Source organism: Trachymyrmex septentrionalis, unplaced genomic scaffold (genome assembly GCF_001594115.1).
Source record: "Trachymyrmex septentrionalis isolate Tsep2-gDNA-1 unplaced genomic scaffold, Tsep1.0 scaffold16, whole genome shotgun sequence".
Lineage (NCBI taxonomy): Eukaryota > Metazoa > Arthropoda > Insecta > Hymenoptera > Formicidae > Trachymyrmex > Trachymyrmex septentrionalis.
The window spans coordinates 2,947,799-2,961,401 of record NW_017304758.1 but is presented as its reverse complement, the minus strand read 5'-3'; the positions used below and the strand labels follow the sequence as shown (position 1 = coordinate 2,961,401).

At 35.3% G+C, this 13,603-nt stretch overlaps 1 protein-coding gene across 6 annotated transcripts in view; it reads left to right on the top strand.

The window, feature by feature from the left end:
• The window catches only part of LOC108746010 (liprin-beta-2), a 141,806-nt gene that overhangs the window by 102,484 nt on the left and 25,719 nt on the right, over window positions 1-13,603 (top strand). For all 6 annotated transcript variants that reach the window (XM_018482476.1, XM_018482478.1, XM_018482477.1 and 3 more), the window contains 2 exons: window positions 9,982-10,393; window positions 12,808-13,179. In XM_018482476.1, coding sequence (XP_018337978.1) covers window positions 9,982-10,393; window positions 12,808-13,179 — 784 coding nt within the window. The remainder of the gene's footprint in view (window positions 1-9,981; window positions 10,394-12,807; window positions 13,180-13,603) is intronic.

Genomic DNA, 13,603 nt, shown 5'->3' with positions numbered 1-13,603 from the left:
GAGAGAGAGAGAGAGAGAGAGAGAGAGAGAGAGAGAGAGAGAGAGAAGGTGGGATTGGATTATTTTTACCTCCGTACGTTGCGAGACAAATTGCTCCGACGCGGTGCAACGAGGCGGCCGGAAAATTGCAATTTCATAAATTCGAATGGCGGCTGCTACTTCCGGTAATGCGCAGCTACTGCATCATTTCGTAGTCTTCTTACGACATTCCATCTACCATCTACGATTCTTACTCTATCTCTTCCTTATATGTCTTTTCTTTCCTTTCTTCCTCCTCTTCCTTCTTCTTTTCTCTCTCTCTCTCTCTCTCCCCCCCCTCTCTGCCCCCCCTCTCTCTCTCTCATTTTATATCTTACTATATACTTTTCCTTACTTTTATTCACATCTATTCATCTTACTTCCACTGTTCGAGTGAGGACAAACTTGATAATCACTACATTGTCATTGTTCTTGCACACAGATAAGTCGAGGAAATCCTTCGTCTAGGTTTTTTATTTTCCTATGTCACTTTTTTATTCTTTCGCAGGCTCTCCCTTGAGTCTTGGCTGGGAAAGCCTCTCTCTCGTGTTTCGCTCGACATGCTGAAGCACGTAGGTGTGAGGGAACACTTAGATGGTATTAAATTCCCCCTTTTTATTCCGTGAGTTTACGATGCAAAAATTATAAAAATTTTTACAGAAAACGAAAAAATTTTTCATTTTTTATCAGCGAATATTGTTCTTTAAAAATTTTCGTTCAAACCAATAGCAGAAGAATTAATAATCACAAATGTAGTAGAGCACCCGTTCGTTGAAATTCCATCTTTCTCCGCGCGCCGTGCAAATTCCCGTCAGTGTCCACTTTAATTTCTCGATCTGTCGTCCTTTTTCTTTCTCCGACATCTGCATACCTCTGGAGAGTGAGAGAAAAAGGGTCACTCGACGACCTCTCTTGATCCGCCTTTCTCGCCTCTCCTTTGCCTTTGCCATTTACTTTTCCACGATAAATTCATTCCGCGACGCCCCTTGCGAGTGACAGACTTCATCTTGTCGCTTGCATACCATATTTCTTATATATAAATGTAAGTCACTTGCGACCGTATCGTAAAGTGCTTCCAAATAACAGTTTGTTTAAAAGGATTGCACAGAAATTCTTTAAGAAACAGAAATAATTAAATAATAAAAAATATATAAACTATCATAAATAGTAAAATAAATAAGGAGAGAGAGAGAGAGAGAGAGAGAGAGAGAGAGAGAGAGAGAGAGAGAGAAGTATACATAAAATAACATAATGACTTGAGATGAATACAAATATTCCTGCGTTTAATATCAAATTGTTTTCAATGATTTGTAATGAAAACATTAACAAAATTATTCACTCTAAATGTATACACATAAACATATTGGATTGTTAACTTTCGGAAATATGTTCGAGATGTGTTCTCATAAATATCCCAGTAGAGATAAGCTAGGGTTATTTGCTTCACCGATGCAGCGTCAGGAAGCTGTAACCGCGGAAAATCCGTTGGGAAATAAGCCGAATCGTATTGGTGAGAGTACAAATTGTCATTCCTTTTATACAAGTAAATTCGGTTTATTTCACACATAAAAAAAGAAGATACTTTTTGATTGTTGATCTGATGTTATTTCGCGACAAATATTTGCATAATTATGAAAAAATATCTTGAATAAAACTTAATTTCAGATTATAGGTTTATATCCCAAATAAATATAAAGCAAAGTGAAACGATATTATAATTAAAGTAACGACTATATATTTCTAATTGCTATACTTAATGCAGCATTATTTCGTATTGTCGCAATCGTATCTTGATCGGAAAACTATATTTTTAAATAAAATTGTTATTTACTACTTTAAATATTTTTAATTTTTATAAAAGAAATTCTCATTGCTTTCTCGTTGCCTTCTCATTCCCACGATCCTGGCAAATGCAACCGCGATTGTTCTCTCCACCAATTTATTCTCTTACTTTATATCCGGCACATCAATGCAGTACGACAACCGTTAATTAAACATCTTCCGAACAAAGTATAGCATTAATTTCCGACGGGAAAATAAAAGAGATGGAAAAATCGTATCGAGCCAACCAGTCTACCAGTAATAACATCGATAGCAGCGGCCACTTTGTATCGCCCTCTCACTCGCCGGTGAACGAAGATGCGATCTCTCAAATGAGGGACCCATATGCTGGACCGCGCCGCAAATATACAGCTAACTTAGTTGGATAGTATATGGCATATGATATAGGTAAAACGTTAAGTACATATATGCACTTACGGCGAACGAGCTACGGTTGACAGCTGTCTATATCGGACAGTTGAATCTATCACCTTTCCTTTATAAACGCTTTGATCAGCTTTGACTACACTTTATCGAAAAAATTAGACGGGCAAAAATATCATCAGCTATCTTTTAATTTTTAATGTTAATTATCTCAGGTGAGAGGAAAAGGATAAGCCTTAACGTTTAAATTTTGTTTCGGTATAACCGGCTTCCTTTTTCCAATACTTTTTCCATTGATTAACTTTTTTATTAATATAAAAATACATATATTTGTTTGGTACCGTGCTTTAATGTCTGGCATTTTTAAAAATAAAAGTTCTGTACACTGTGTTCATTTTTATGAAAGTTATAAGCAATCAAATTGGATAGATTGCTATATACTGTATTGTTCTCGTAATATGGCGTTTAAGGATTAAAGAGAATAAAATTCTTTTGAAACGAAGTTTTGCATTCATCGGGAATACACCCGACTGCTCACAGAATTTCTCGTTGGCTATGACGCGACGGTTTTATTTTCTTTGTTTTATCTTGGTTCCGTTTTTAAAAGTTCATTTCTTCGTTATAGCGCCCAGACACGGAGCTCGTTCCGATGAAGAACTTGGAAACGAGAAAATATAGAAAGATCGCAAAGTTCATATACTTTTGATAGGAAAGCAAAATACAAAACGAAATGAGTTTCACGCAAAGTCGACAAATAGTTCGTAAGAGAAATGTAATTTGCAAACGAAAGACGCCGAGGATTTTAATTAACGAACAATAGAGACTTGGGAGAAAGAAAATCTCTCAATAGAATTGTGAAAGGCTCTGAAGTTTGGCTTTTACTAGAAATTGCTTCACTGAGGAAGAATATGTAACGGCCATTCCATATGCAAAATACGTGGCGAAGATATTTCAAAGTGATAACCAACCCCACGTCACACATCCGAGAGGGAAAAGTATATCAGAGAAAAACTTTTACTCCTTCATAGACGGAATAAATCTTGATGCGAACGATGCATTTATCTCTTATGCATTTGGCTGGATAATATGCACACAGTTAAAACTGGTACGACTGCTATTTCAATTTGGAGACAGCAATGACGGCACAATTCGATATCCGATACCCATTAGCGACAGCGGATTAATACGGAAATTTTAAAAGAAATTTCTATTGACTTTATTATATTGTATATGTATGTCCCTTATAATTCCTTCTTTCAAACATGAAAAGATCACATTGAAACAGAAACAAAATATTTTAACATGACTGGCATAAGTTATAACTTGATTTACGGTATTATCGAATTTACAGTGAAAATTAAGTACATTAATCAACTTTTATTATACGAGGTATATTAGAGCCTCGTTCTTATATTATTTCAATGTAGCTGTTATTTCAAGAATGTAAAAAGTTCTATCGTGAAATTTGATAAAGCGAAGAAATATTTCAACAACAAATTATTGTTTTACTAAGTTATCGAGAAGTTATTGTGAGATATCGAGGAATTAAGATGGAATTTTTAAACACGAGTATGAAAATTTCGTAATTCGATTCTATATCCATTATGCATCGTAAATTTACGTAGCATACGAAATGCACGTGCATAAGCCGAGAGAGAGCAGCAACCATCAGCGCGGGCGGGAGGTTTTCCGGTGAAAAATCGCGGATGCATCGAGCTATGCATATTTCATGCGCCACTTCACGATGAAATGGAAACCCCGCTTTCCTTTTCTCGTCGAGCTTGCCACGTTAACACCCCCGGACAAATGCCCGGAGCTTTACGCTCGTAATTAGAAAGACGGCCTGGAACTCGGGATTTTCCTTGATTTCAGTAAAATTCTTAAATTACTTGAATTAAGTTTGCGGAAATATTATTGAGCGGGTTATATTCCGGTGGTATAAATAAAATAAAAGTGCTAAGAGCTAATGTAGTCATCTGAACCTGATTCAGTTGCCGTACTGACAAACTCACCTTTGAAACTTGTTTTAATCCGTTTTAGCATAAAGTCAGGCATTTGTGTCGGAGTAACGCATATGTAGCAAAATTAACTTTCATCGTTATATCCTTTCTCTTAGAATTTATAATATATTGTGATTTATTATAGATAAATAAATAGTTACGTCAAAATGCTGCAACCATTATTTTTAGTACTTAATTTGGAATTTGGCATCGAGATTCGATTTAACCATCGAAGAATATCCATCAATTTATTTTATAATGGCAGAAAGACATTCGAGAACTGTCGGATCGTTTGTATTCTCTGGCCGGGTCTTTAGATTTTCCAATTGGGAAGCAGCCTGCTACTGGCAACTTTCGAAGCTGAGATTCTTTTCCTCGTTTATTTCCCAGCGGTCACGGTAATAGCAGACATCACTTTTTGCCTTCTGCTAACGTATCTCGTTGTTCTTTCGTTGAATCTCACTGCGTGCGAAAACATCTCGGCTTCCACTAAGGAAAATCACTCATTAAACTAGTTAACTATATGAATCTCTTTAATAAATCTTCTATTGGTCCCTGTATGTTTCACGCTGATCCCAGATCATTAATGATTTGGTTGAGAACGTCACAGATCCCACGAAATAAGTCAGAGTTAAATTAATATTGTATCTATTCATATTCCTTACATTGTTAATGATATATAAAAATGTTATTATTCATGAAAAGTATGATTAAAGTGATAATAAATATATTAAAAAATTGAGACTTGATTTCTTGAAAAATTGAGATTTGATTTTCTAATACAAAAAATTGAGGCATTAAGAAATCATCATTCTTGTAAGATACTCCCTTTTTCCATACAAAAAAAAGACTCAACAAAAGACCTTCCAACAATTTCACGGTTCAGAGAACACACTTTTAAGTAGAAGTTTTTAGAACAAGTTACTATACGAGAATGTTGTTAATATCGGTAACTCCGCAAGATCAATCCAATGATGGTTCCTAATTCTGATTTGACGCGAACAGATTTGTTCAATTAGCTTTCGGGCGTGTTACAGCGAGCTGATAAAGAGTCGCAGAGGGTGAGTTTCGTGTACGACAAGTTATTCGACTAATGATCATTCATTTAATTGTTACGGGCTGGTACACTCGTAGCGATTGTTCGCGAAATTGTTTCTCGTGCATCCCCAATTGAACGATCCTCCGCGAAACATAGGAGAAACATATAATATCGGGAGCTTTTGGACAAACAACCGACGCGATAGTCCGTGGTTAGCGTTTACAGTGGCGTTTGTGACTCCGGTCGAATAATCCCGGAACCTGTTATAGTCAGACACAGCCCAAAATAGTCTGATAACCGGCTGAACTGAACCCGAAACAGTCGGCCGATATCCTACCAACTCAACTGTAATACCGATTGCGCCGATTAAATAATTTACATTCCGTATTTGAAAATTTATTCCTTCGAGTGTTAAATAATTTAGTTATCCGAATTAGTCAGTATTAACTAATTTGTTAACTAACCTTTATACAGAGTTCCGGTTGGATATCTAATTTGAAATATTGAATAACTCTTGCAACAAAATTTGTATCTGCGGAAATGTTATATTCATTTGAATTTCTTACTGAAAATTGTGCAATTAAGAGAGAAATATCTCGTCACTTCTAAAGGTATTGATCTTTCTTTGAAATGCTTTGCACAGATCTACTGAAGAGACTGCGGTTTAACGGCATTGTGGTAGAATATATTGTGCGAGAGAGAGAGAGAGAGAGAGAGAGAGAGAGAGAGAGAGAGAAAGAGAGAGAGTGTATGTGCAGTGTTTAAACGTCGAGTACTAAAGGCGAAACTGCTCTACAGTTGTGAAGCACAGTGGTTTTCGTTCACTGCTCGTTTCCATTCAGCGGAAATTTATCGTCGCGATTTCGACGGCTCACAACCGTGAAAAGGGCGTGAATGCGATCGTTGTCGAAGCGTTGTCGGTTCGAAGGGAAAGGGATGAAACGCCTTTGGAAATGCAACAAGTCCGCAAGATGCTTTCTTCTTCTTCTTCTTCTTCTTCTCATTATTCTTTTGTGTCGTTGGAACTTGGCCAAAGATGACCCTCTTGACAACCGCTCTCGTTTCGCTTTTCACGTCTTCTTCAGTACTATGTATTCTTCTCTCTAAGATTTTCTTGGCAGCGCTCGCAGTTTGGCGCTCGTGATAATTGCAGATTGCGTCTCTTGTTGAAATCTATTAGGTCTTGTCCAGATCTAAAATCTTTAGTACCAAATAAAATAGCACCTAACCGAATAAAATAGTATCAGAAACATGTGTCGCTAACTTAAAAATGCAAGTAACACTTAACATTGTATCGATGACAATACTACAAGTTTATGTTTTTGATTTAGAAACAGTAAAAATGAAAAGAATATCGGCGATTAGTAACGTCTTAAGATGAACTGGGCATTATAATAAAATTTTAAAAACTATTTCAATTTTTCTCATAACAAATTTCTGTCATATTTTAATTTATTTAATAAAACACTATTGCCGTATTTTTCTCGCGTTTTTAAATTGAATCAAATCCAAAATCTTTTTCTAAAGACGTTCGCTTGCCTAATATAACTATAATATAACTATATTCTTGATCTAGAAGTTCTAAATCTGTATGAAATAATTTTTTAATTAATAAAAGTTGAATGTAGAAACGTATGACAATTTTTATTGCCGAGAAAGATATTAAAGACAAAGCTATTTGAGAGATATCTATGCTGTTTATTAATGACGCAAATCTTCTTTCAAATGTTTTTTAATATTTTATGCGCGAACCTGAAGTGAAATTAGAAGATTCATTATTCAGCTCTTCATTATAAAATAAAGCTTTTCGCAGTTAAAAAGCGAATTCTCAACATTCATATGAATCTTCCTTACAACTTGTGGATCATTCTCGATTGTGGCACGCTAATTGCAATAAGAAATCCTCGCGTTTGACAATGTGTTATTAAGTGGCACGGCTTACCGAAAGCCGCTTACATGCGTAGAGCGGCTTTGGAAAGCTGTCGTGCTCACTTCACTGCTTTCGATTGCATCGAGATTGCAGATTTCAGAGGGCTTCGTTCGCACTTCTGGTTCACCGTAATGATCAGCTATCTAAATTCGCAAACCGTTCAATTTCGATTGTATCCTGCGAGATTTCTCAGCACTTTATTCACGATGCAATTTACGCATTAGTGAAGAAATCGATCCGAAAATTTTACTTTCTCCTCTCTCTGCTCGATATAAAACTAATTTGAATTTAACTTATTTATGTCAGTTAGATGTCTCCTAATAATCTTTCTTGAATAATATATATAAAAATAATTTCTATATTTTCCTACATCATCCCTCAATTCAATATTCATATAAACCGGATAATGATTTCGAATCATGCATTGTACAAATGAATCGATCTGATACGTATTAATAACATAATATTAATATAATATTAATACATCAATTGCTGACGAAAAGTGTTCACCATTAACCACTAATTTTGATGTAAATATCTCCACAGTTACGAATGATTATATGATGCATATATGATAAATTTCCCCTCGTTTTTTATGGCTCTTTTAATAACCCAAAACGCCTGAGATATATTTGCTATATAGTTGATACTTATTATCAAATTTTAATTAACATGATATTTTAGCCGCCGGTTTAAATTACTCGAATCTTGTAATCAATACGTTTAACGTTGCATGGAGTTTCCTACTGAACTTGACGATGGAGTCAAGTTGTTAACAACTCGCGGCGAGCATTATCGACTCCTCCATTTGAGATCGAGGGCTAAGAGTCACGCTTGACCCGCGTTCGGTTACCACGGCCGCTTTCGCTGAATACATCATCGACATTCGTAATCGCGAGAGCGATATTATATCATCGACCTATCCCAACGTACGGAACCATGTGTCAGTCCGAACACGAGGGAGTCATCTATTATTTCGCACGAAGGATTCTGCAATCGTTTATGTGAATTAGCGTTCCTGGGAATTACATCCGTGGAGTCTCATTGATCGTCATTAGAGAATGCATTAGAAAATTTTAATTTTGCAAGCGACGCGACTGTAATCTGAATTTAATGCTTATAGCTCGCACGTAATTATCTGCATCGCGGATATGATGTAGAAAGTATTTCTTAACAAAAATGATCAAAGACACGATAAGTATAATATTTACACATAGAATTGTCTTAAGAATCTCAAATCTGGTATTAAAATCTCTAATAATGCAAGATAATTTTACCCAATATGCCGTACCTAAGCGATTTTTGCTAACATAAGTCCAACATTGAAACCGGATGATCAGATTCAAAATAAGAAATATTTCTGAAAATTAATTGAATAAAAATGAGACATATTAGGCGTAATTACTATATTACGAAAACTTTTTTATTTTGAATTCTAATATTCTTCGAGTGAAACATTAATTAAAGAGATGCAAAAAATATATAAAATATAATCATAAAAGTATTGCCTGAATTTTTCAATCCCTCAATAGAAAGTACCTCAATTGAAATGTCGGGAAAAAATCTGCAAGAATATAGCAATAAGATTTTATAAACGCGCCTCTCCTAGCCTTCGCCCACCTTCCTGATTTTGTAGTCTGGAGAAATAGCATTTTACTTATCCTCGAGGTTACTTCTAATGCGATGCTACGAAAGAAATATGGCTCTACGTGTTCTGGGCGTTTCTTTGTTTCGCAATTTTAGTGACTCGTGCCGCGACTCCAAAGGTATCGTCGTACAAAGTCGTGCTCGCGAAACTTCTGAATAGCGGAAAAGCGACATCAGTCGATATCACTATAACGTGTAAAGAACTTTCAATCTCTTTTACATAATAATAAATGTGCAATGAAAATCGCACGAGCCGATCGTTGCAAACATACTTGTTAATACTTACACGTCTTGTGTCGAAACTTTGATCTCGTATTTGTTGCACTTTGATACGCATTAGTTTAATTGACAACTTTAGGAAAATTGCAAATGGACAAGGTATCTGAATCTTCATACAGCCGAAGAAACTTTGTATTGTCAAGTATTTGTAATTACATTTTAAATTTATAATAATAAAATTGTATTTAAAAGACAGATTTATAGATGCTAAAAATTTACACTCTGATCATTAAAATTGCAACACTAAGAAAGGCATAAGCTATCAAAATAATATTTATATGTCAGATTATTTACAATTACATGGAATATACGGGATTGAAAAGACAAACTGGTATTTTTACTACATATACCTTATTTTCTTTCATATTCTACTATGACCTATCCACTTTACAAATTTCAATTTAGTATGGAGCGTTTTTTTCTGTGCAATTTTAATGGCCAAGAACGTATAAATGAGATAGATAAATAGACGAGTAAATTTTACGAGTTAATTTTAGCTCGAACATCAGTCCAAAACGAGCAAAAGCGTCTGCATGAAAACTTACTTATTTCAAGATTAGAGTGAAGTTCAATACACTTATTGCATAGAAAATTGGTCGCGATTAATACGGAGAAGTTAAATACAGGTACATCATGAACAAATTTATTTCTACGTGGAATAAATATAGAAATTGATTATTTGCTTTTTCATCGAATAGAAATAGAATTATCGTACGAGAGATATAGCATGCAAAATATAAACAAAGCATAGATAGGAAGATGCGTACAAATTTTAATAATTTTATTAGTCTTGCGATATTTTTTGTATTTCTTTTAATTTTTGTTATCTATATATACATATGTGTTCTATTATTTGTTCGCAGGCAAAATTCCGCGTGATGGTGGAGGAGAACGCAGCAACCGGCGCCCGGCTGGATGGCGAGCTGGAACGCGCTAGGGGCGAGTGCGCCACACTTCGGGGCGAATTACGCGACGTTCGTGGCGCCTTACCAATCGTACTGAATAATAACAACGCCGGCAATGGCAGCTCTAACAGTAACAACAATTCTGGTACAGCAACCAGTGTTTCCAGTGGCAACGCGAACCCCGGCCAGGAAGCCGAGACTCAGCAACAGGCTCAACAGGAAGATGGCAAACGGCTTAGCGCTGGCAGCAGCCCCATCGAGAAGAGAAGCTCGGCCAGTGATAAATCCGCCAGTCCCATCGACAAACGGACTAGCCCGGTAGACAGGAAAGATAGAACCAGCCCTATCGAGCGGCGAGCCAGTCCCATAGGTCTGTAACAAAACAAATTTTTTATATTTTTAATATTTAATTATTTTTCTCTATTCAACTTTCTGTGAACCTTAATTCAGCGAACTTTTATTTTGCAAACTGCTCGTTCGATTTTCATGAAACAAGAAATTTAATTGTATCTCGACTTAATGGATCTTAAACTACTATCTCTGCTCATATTTGTGTTTATTATTGCGTAATTTAATATTAAAGTAATTAGTATAATTATACAATAAAATGTGATATTTATACGATGAATTTTATAACTTCATAAATTGTTGCAATCCTATTCTGTTACACAATATACAATTTTTAATTTGAAACGTAATTAAGTGCACACGTGCCGGTGAATATTTAAAATCAATTTTTCCGAAAACAAAGCCTTATATGAAAAAATTTTATTCTATTTTTTGTATCTCATCAGTTACGAAACATTTTGTATATCTCATTTAAAAGTCAGAATATTTGAACAAGTACCGAGAGCGAATAGCCAGCTCAAAGTGCGATTAGTAACATAAGAAGCCGTTAGCTTTAAATAAAAAGATATTTTCGTACAATACTTTCATTGAAGGAGGAAACAAGATCTTAGAAGAACTTCACAGGTTGAATGTTGAAAGTTTATTTCGCGCCAAAGTATTTTCATAAAGACAGCACGAGTACGGAAATGCGTTTAAGCTGCAGGGCAGAAAGTTATCGACTTTGCGCAAGCACACTTCGGCGGATAAGACTTTTTAAGAAGTTCGCAAGAATGAAATTTTAAGACGGCGTGGCGCGAATGTTTTTCGTATTTCCACGTTTATCTTAACTTCTCTGGCGAGTTATCCTACATATTTCACAGTTATATGCTGTTGCTTTTATGACCGACCATGATTCATAATTTTCTCCGCGGCTTGAAGCCAGGATTTGCCGCCTTTAAACTACTTATTGCAACTCATAAGAGCTGAGTTCTTTATTAGGTTGCAGTTGTTATTTCGTGGGATACAAGGGCATCATTTTCTCTGTTTCTATTTATTTGCAATTTTTGTCTTGTTTAACACGTTTGTCCATTCCGAATAATGTTGGATATTAATTCGTCGCAGGGCTAATATTTTAAAAAGTACATTTTCTATCAAGATTAAATTTCAAAAATTTAAACTGCATGGCGCTAAATGTAGGCGAGACTACTTGGGGACATGTTGTACCATGAGACATTTCTAATTATTTTTTTAATAATGAGATTTTTGATGTTGTCAGCTCAGTTATATCACTTTAGTTGCAAACTAATATAACTGAATAACCAACATTAAAAATCTCGTTATTATTAAAAAAATAATTATGTTCCTAGGTACCACAATCTCGCTTATACTGTGTTTTGGTACAAGAAATGTGTTAACGGGTTCGTGAAAAATCTATTTACAGAAGATCAAAGATAAAGAGTGTACATTAATATATATTATACAACTCTTGTCCACTCTGACACATACACTCTCTCTCTCTCTCTCTCTCTCTCTCTCTCTCTCTTCTCCTTCCCTCTTCTCTCCTCTCCCTTCTCTCTTGTAGAGAAGAGATTCGAACATACTCGCTAAGGGAGAGTGGACCCCCATGTAGATGCAAATTCGGGACGAATGCACATTCGAAGCACCCATCGTATCAGATCAATCGATCATGCGCTTCACGTAGAGGTATTCATCGTCGAGATCGCCGGTTGAATCTACCTTATCGAGCACACTGCATCCGTCTCGAGTCGGACGCACGTTCCAATAAAGGCTGGCTTCATTCCAGCGATTTCTTCATGCACCAATATAAGTCGTTCTCCATTTGCTGCTACTTCTTTCCTCATTCTAGCCCAATATATTCGAGTGCGATCGTTCACAAGTTGAGTTTTGTATGAGTGTGTCTATCAAGAATCATACCATATCATTTAAGATTAATGTGACTTTTAAATAAATGCGATTAGATTATGTTATGTTAAATTTGTTGTACGCTGAATTAATTTAATTTATGATTTAAATTACATATTTATTTCAAATAGGCAGCTATATTATTGCAAATCTATTAACTAACTAATTGAATAAAACATGCCGAATCAAATGTAGAAATGCTAATTCAAATAATACGGTTCATGTAATTGGCATAAATTTGATATATTTTAACTAAGTGAAGATCAAATTTTCTACAGTTATTCTAAATAAGAGAAAATTTTAATATATGCATACAAATTTAAAAAATAGAAATTCTTTTCTATCGTGAAAAACATTAAATATTTAATATATAAAAATAAATATTTAATACTTATATATATTAATATATATATATATATTTGTCTATATTTATTTATACATATTTGAGTTTCTCTTGACATTTTAAACTGCATTCTCTCTTTCTTTCTTGTTTATTCAAAAAAATTTGAAGAATTGTCCTATTTTCATCATCAGAACGAAGAAATGGCTCGCCCTGTCGAAGTCCGAGCGAGAAAGCTCGCCGACCGTACGCCCCCGCTTTGGAGAAAACACGGCTGGGTGGATCCGGAGGTAGTGTGGATTCTCGATCGGGTAGCGCCAGCCCGGATCGGGGATCGACGAACCGAAGCGGCTTCCTCCACCGTGGTGGCAGCGACCGTTCCAGCGTGGAACGGCTCCGGATATCGACTAACCGCGACTCCTTGCGGTCCAACAAGGAGATGAACGACCACGACCAAAAAGATGTTGATAAGGATCTAGTGGATGGTGATGCTCGAGGCGATGAGGACAATGAACCTCCTGGACCAGCACCAGGCAGCAGACCATCATCCCCAGCTAATTCCCTCGGTACGTTAATAAACTCGGCATTTAATTAATAATGGACGATCAATCGATTTATCTTTTTTTACGAATCTTGCCCCTTTTGAACAAAAATATGTCTCAATTGTCTCAATAATTATTACTCTTTGTACTGAGAAAATGCGATGAATCTTAGAGTGCTATATCATTCCAATAGATGTAACTGTACCATTATAAAAAATGTAAGTCACATACTTAAGTAAGTCGTGACTTTGAAAATTAATATAAGTGTCGCACAATAATTTATATTAAAAAATAATACAAAATTATTTTGACATTTTATTTTATTTCTTTGCTTAATTGCGAATATGCGAAATCTTCTCTTATTTCTTTAAATTTATATTTATTTGAATTTTATAAATTTATATTTCATTATATATTCATATTATATTTATTATATTTTATATTTTAT